The following is a 4,970-nucleotide window of genomic DNA, read 5'->3' as shown; positions in this document are numbered from 1 at the left end:
CCCTTCTCCCCCTCCACACCCTCCCACGTGTGTCGGCAAGGTCCCCCTTGTACCTGTCCCACCACTGTACATTGGAAGCAGATGCACTGCATTCTGGATTGCACCGCTTCACAGAGGGAAGAGGAAGATTTGCCCTGGGGGATGGAATACACCGAATGTGTCACCCATAGGTGATTAAGTCGATATCTGAACCGTGGAGATGGGACCGTGGGACGGGGTGAAATGTGTTCTGCACGTGATAAGGATGTGAGTTTTTTCAGGCCAATGGGTGGCATGTTCTAGATTAAGCTGGATCCCTTCAAAAGTAGGTGTTGTCAATACACAGTCCTGTGCTGGTGCTTCTAATCCCATGTGGGAATTGGTTGCCTTTAGGGTGGCATGTGGAAATGGATTGGGAATGGAATTATGGGTGCAGGCTGGAAGGGTTTCAAGGTGTGTCATAAAAAGAACCTTGGGGGTACAGCGGTTAAGCCCCCGGGTTCTTAATGAGACGGGATTAGTATAAAATGTCTGCAGTCGAGCCCTTTTGGACCAAAGCAGAAGTGATGCATTTGAAAGGTGGTGCTGGAGAGGAATATGAAAAGTACCAGGGACTGACAAATGAAAAGCAGCACATCTGTCTCGGAAGAAGTGCAGCCAGGGTGCTCCTTAGAGACAAGGAGGGCGATACTTCCTCGCATGTCCTTTGGACATGTTGTCAGGAGAGACCAGTCCCTGGAGAAGGACACCATGCTCGGTAAGGTGGAGGGGCATCGCAGAGGAAAGCCCTCAAGGAGATGGATCGGACGCGATGGCCGTAGCAATGAGCTCAAGTTTACGAACAATCGTTGAGGATGTCGCAGGACTGGGCAGTGTGTTGTTCTGCTGTGCACGAGGTTGCTGTGGGCCGGCACCATCACGAGGGTGCCTAACAAAAACAGCAACAGTAAAGTCGACCTCTTCTAGAGTGTTAAAGAGATTACACAAGCCCAGCCATGGAGCAGAGGTGGAGGGAGAGAGCCGCCAGATCGCCGCATGCCGATGACACAGAAGCAAAAGCTGGAAAAAGACAAGAGCCAGCCAAGAGAGCGGCCTTCCCCTAGAGCCAGCGCTCTGAATTCAGACTTCCCGCCCGCTAATCGGTGAGAAAATAAAACTCTGTTTCTTAAAGCCACCCCCTTGTGACATTCCTGTGACAGCAGCCCCGGGGACACTAAGCCCACAGGACTGGGGGGATATCTTGGTCACGGAGTCCCCAGCACCACTAACAGGGCCTGGCAGTGCGGGGGGACCAAAGAAATGTCTGTTGGATGAATGAATAAATACCCCCCACTTCCTCCTGAGGCCCTTGGTCAGCCTGAGGCTCGTGCTCAGTGCTCAGCCCTCATCCAATGACGCCTCCCTAGGAAGAGCCCCACCCCCCTCAGCCCCCACCTGCTTCCTCTCCACCCTCTCTGTCCTGACTGGGAGAAAGAGGTGATTTATCTAGACCCTAGGTCTCTCCCCACCATCCGACTGGGGGCTTCTGACAGGCTAAACTCCGCCTTATAAACAGCCACCACGTCCTGCCAGCGGCCCGGAGGCTCCCAGCCGTCTGCGCTGTCATGACAAACCTAATTTCTTGCTATTTTTATCGCCACGGAACAGAGCCCAAACATTTAACTCGATGTACTGGTCCCCGCACTCGGGAAGCCAGCCCCAACCTACAGGCTGGAACAGACGACAGCTAAGACTCCCCGGGTCCCCTAGGCTCTGACCAGGCCAGTGACCAGTCTGCCCCCACCACCCCCAGAGGGCGCTGCGGACCCTGCCTTCCCACAACTCTGTCCGGGGCACAGGGCCGGGCCCTGTGTTGAGGGGCCACGATGGAGCCCATTTCCCCAAGGCCAGGATCTACACGCGCCAGGGACACCGTCACCCTCCTCCTTCTCCTAGTCTCTCGGATTCTGGTGACTGTCAACCGTATACACACCCACGGTGGCGACACTCGGCCGGGCGCCGGGGAGGAAAAGGGACCCGGGGGTGCTGGGCTCACTGGGCCAGGGGCGGCATCATATTGAGCTGCAGCTGGTCCCCCTGGGAGGGCGGAGGCGGCACCGCCGCCCAGCCACCGGCTGCCAGGGCCTTGGCCACGCTGTTCCTCTTGGAGGTGAGCGGGGTCTCCAGCGTGAGCGAGGCGTTGGCCATCTCCTGGGGCTTGTCGCTGGCCAGGAAGCGCAGGAGGTTGTGCAGGGCCTTGGCCACGTCGCTGCGGGCGCCCTCGTTGACCAGGCAGTAGAGGATGGGGTCGGCGACGCAGTTGAGGCTGGTGAAGGCCAGCGAGCTGTGGTAGGCGGAGAAGATGCGCTCCTCGAAGCCGCAGTCCCAGGGGCGGCCCAGGTAGACGGCGCTCCGGGACAGGAGCAGCACGTGGTAGGGCGCGAAGCAGACCAGCACAATGGCAATGAGGCTGAGCGCCAGCCGCTTGATCTTGGCCTTCTCCTGGCGCTCGGTGGACACGCTGCCCCGCACGGCGCGCAGGATGCCGCCGTAGCAGAGCAGCATGAGCCCCCAGGGGAAGAGGAAGCCCACAAAGACGCGGTAGAGGTTCATCCAGGCCACCCAGCCCTCCATGGGGAACTTCTCAAAGCAGAAGGTGTGGTTGTAGCGGTCGCGGAAGAGCTCGTCGTGGAAGAGGGGCGCCGAGTTGGCCCCCAGCTCCGTGGCCCAGACCACCGAGCTGAGGGCCACGGCCGTCTTGACGCGGCGCAGGCGCGCGAAGCGCAGCGGGTGTGCTACGGCCAGGTAGCGGTCCACGGAGATGCAGCAGAGGAAGGCGATGCTGATGTAGATGTTGGTGTAGAAGACGAAGCCGAAGACCTTGCAGGAGCCCGGCCCGTGGATCCAGTTGTCGTGGTGCAGAAAGTAGTCCACCCACAGGGGCAGCGTGCAGATGTACAGCAGGTCGGCGATGCTCAGGTTCATCAGGTAGACGCCCAGCTCGTTGCGCTGGCGCACCTGGCGGTAGGCCGCCCACAGCGCCAAGCAGTTGGTGGGCAACCCTATGCCGATAACGAAGATGTACAGCGAGGGCGGGAAGAGGTGGTCCACGCGCGAGTCCACGTGGCAGCCCTCCCACCACGTGCCGTTGCCCATCGTCGACGCGCCTCCCCTGGCCCGCGGGGGCGGTGGCGGCACGGGGGGCGGGCGGCCATCGGGCCCCCCTGAGCCCCCTCCTCGGAGACTCAGGAGGACATGGAGGGGGGGCCGACCCCCGGCAGGAGATGAGGGGGAGCTGGGAACAGTGCGGCCAGCGGGGCAGAGCGGCCAGAGAAGGAAATGGGAGAGTAGGGAGGGAGTTAGAGCCAGAGGGTTGGAGGAGGGTGGGATTAACAAAGAGCTTTGTCAAGGAGGTTACTGAGGGATCCAATCAGAGTCTCTTGAGGAAACTACAGGGAGACCACACAGTGGTGGGAGGGGGTGTTTGCAGCAGAGAGGATGGTATCCGTGGGGCAGGGGTGAGAGGGAGGTATTTGAGAGAAGGGAGGAAATAAGAGGGTGAAGGCGTGGATAGAATGTTCTAGATGGAACTGGGAAAATTCAGATCTGTGCTGGGATGGAGCAGGTCAGAGTTGAGGAGTGTTGAAAAAATATCCAGGCAATTCGGCTGGAGGGTTGGCATTTCCAGTCCAAAAGAAGGAAACGGAGTGACCCTTGTGGAGGACACCGAGGGGCTGGGAGGAGGGGCGAGTTCTGGGGAAAGTGGGAAGGGTTTTTGGGAAACAGGAAGGAGGTGAGTAAGGGCTAGATCACAGGATGAAGCCGGGGAGCCAAGCAGCGGCGCTCCAGCCTGGGGGCTGGGGAGCTGGGATGAGGTGGCCCCACCCCACTGCCCAGGTCAAAGTGGATGGACCTCTCTTCTGGTCTGCAGGGCCTGTAGGGAGAGAGGACAGCGGCGTGAGGGGCCTGAGCTCTCTGGTGCCCTTCGCCCCACACTGTTCCTAATTCTGCAGGCTGTGGGCAGGACGGACCAGGGAGGCAGCTGAGTACCAGGAGGATAAACCAAACCCCTCCCTTGGAGCCCATTCTGACCTCCAACAACCCTATAGGACAGGGCAGAACTGCCCCTGTGGGCTCCTGAGGCTGTCAGTCTTTCTAAGAACAGGAATCCTTACCTTTCCCCAGTGGGATGGCTGGTGGTTTTGAACTTCAGACCTCTCCGTTAGCAGGACAGCGCAAATCCCACCCACCATGCCACCAGGGCTTATGTCGTACACAAGAGCTCTCTGAAAACCCAGGTCAGAGATGCCAAGTTGGTTCTCCCCTCCCCCACCCCCAGGAGACATCTAACTAAAAACCCAACTCAGGTTCTAGAATCTTCTTCGAAGAGCTGTGTCCAGTAGGCAGCAGTATCATGTTTCGCAGAATGCTGGGCTTGTTCAATGTTATCATGTCACCAACAGGCCCAGAGAGGTGGGTCACTCCCCTGGTGACAACCAGCGAGGCAGAGCAATTAGGGATGTGTGGGTGGGGGGTGTGTGTCACAGATCAGGTCATGGTTTCTATATGCAACAATGTATCAAGCATCCCAATGGCTTGCTCTCTCAAAAAACTCACTGCTGTAGAGTTGATGCAGACCCTACAGGACCGAGTAGAACTGTCCCTTGGAGTTTCAGGGACTGGAACTCTTAATGGGAGCAAAAAGCCTCATTTTTCTCCCGTGAGGCGGCTGGTGGTTTCAAACAGCTGACCTTGTGGTTAGCAGCCCTACACATAACCACTGTGCCACCATGGCTTGCCTTGCTTCCCTTGTTTTGTTTCCTTTTGTTTCCCCATCCCACATCTTCTTATAAGATACTGTTGAACCCAAGTTAACACCTATCTACCCTCCAGTCCAGGGGTTGGCAAACTTTTGAGGGGGATGATCAGCCCTGTCCCTTACAACAATTTAAAGATCATTTGACAGCCATACATGTATTTTGACAAACAAATGAGATCACGGTTGTCTGACT

The 4,970-nt window shown here is 57.9% G+C and overlaps 1 protein-coding gene across 1 annotated transcript; it reads right to left on the bottom strand.

Moving 5' to 3' along the window:
* Positions 1–2,010: 2,010 nt before the first annotated feature.
* On the bottom strand, positions 2,011–3,114 carry GPR4 (G protein-coupled receptor 4). Its single transcript, XM_004710385.2, has one exon. The coding sequence runs from the start codon at positions 3,112–3,114 to the stop codon at positions 2,011–2,013; it is 1,104 nt and encodes a 367-aa protein (XP_004710442.1).
* Positions 3,115–4,970: the final 1,856 nt, after the last annotated feature.

The sequence above is a fragment of the Echinops telfairi genome, unplaced genomic scaffold, assembly GCF_000313985.2.
Source record: "Echinops telfairi isolate 266 unplaced genomic scaffold, ASM31398v2 ScPeMD7_655;HRSCAF=1070, whole genome shotgun sequence".
Classification (NCBI taxonomy): domain Eukaryota; kingdom Metazoa; phylum Chordata; class Mammalia; order Afrosoricida; family Tenrecidae; genus Echinops; species Echinops telfairi.
The sequence above is the reverse complement of the archived record's forward strand: the minus strand, read 5'-3'. Positions and strand labels throughout refer to the sequence as shown.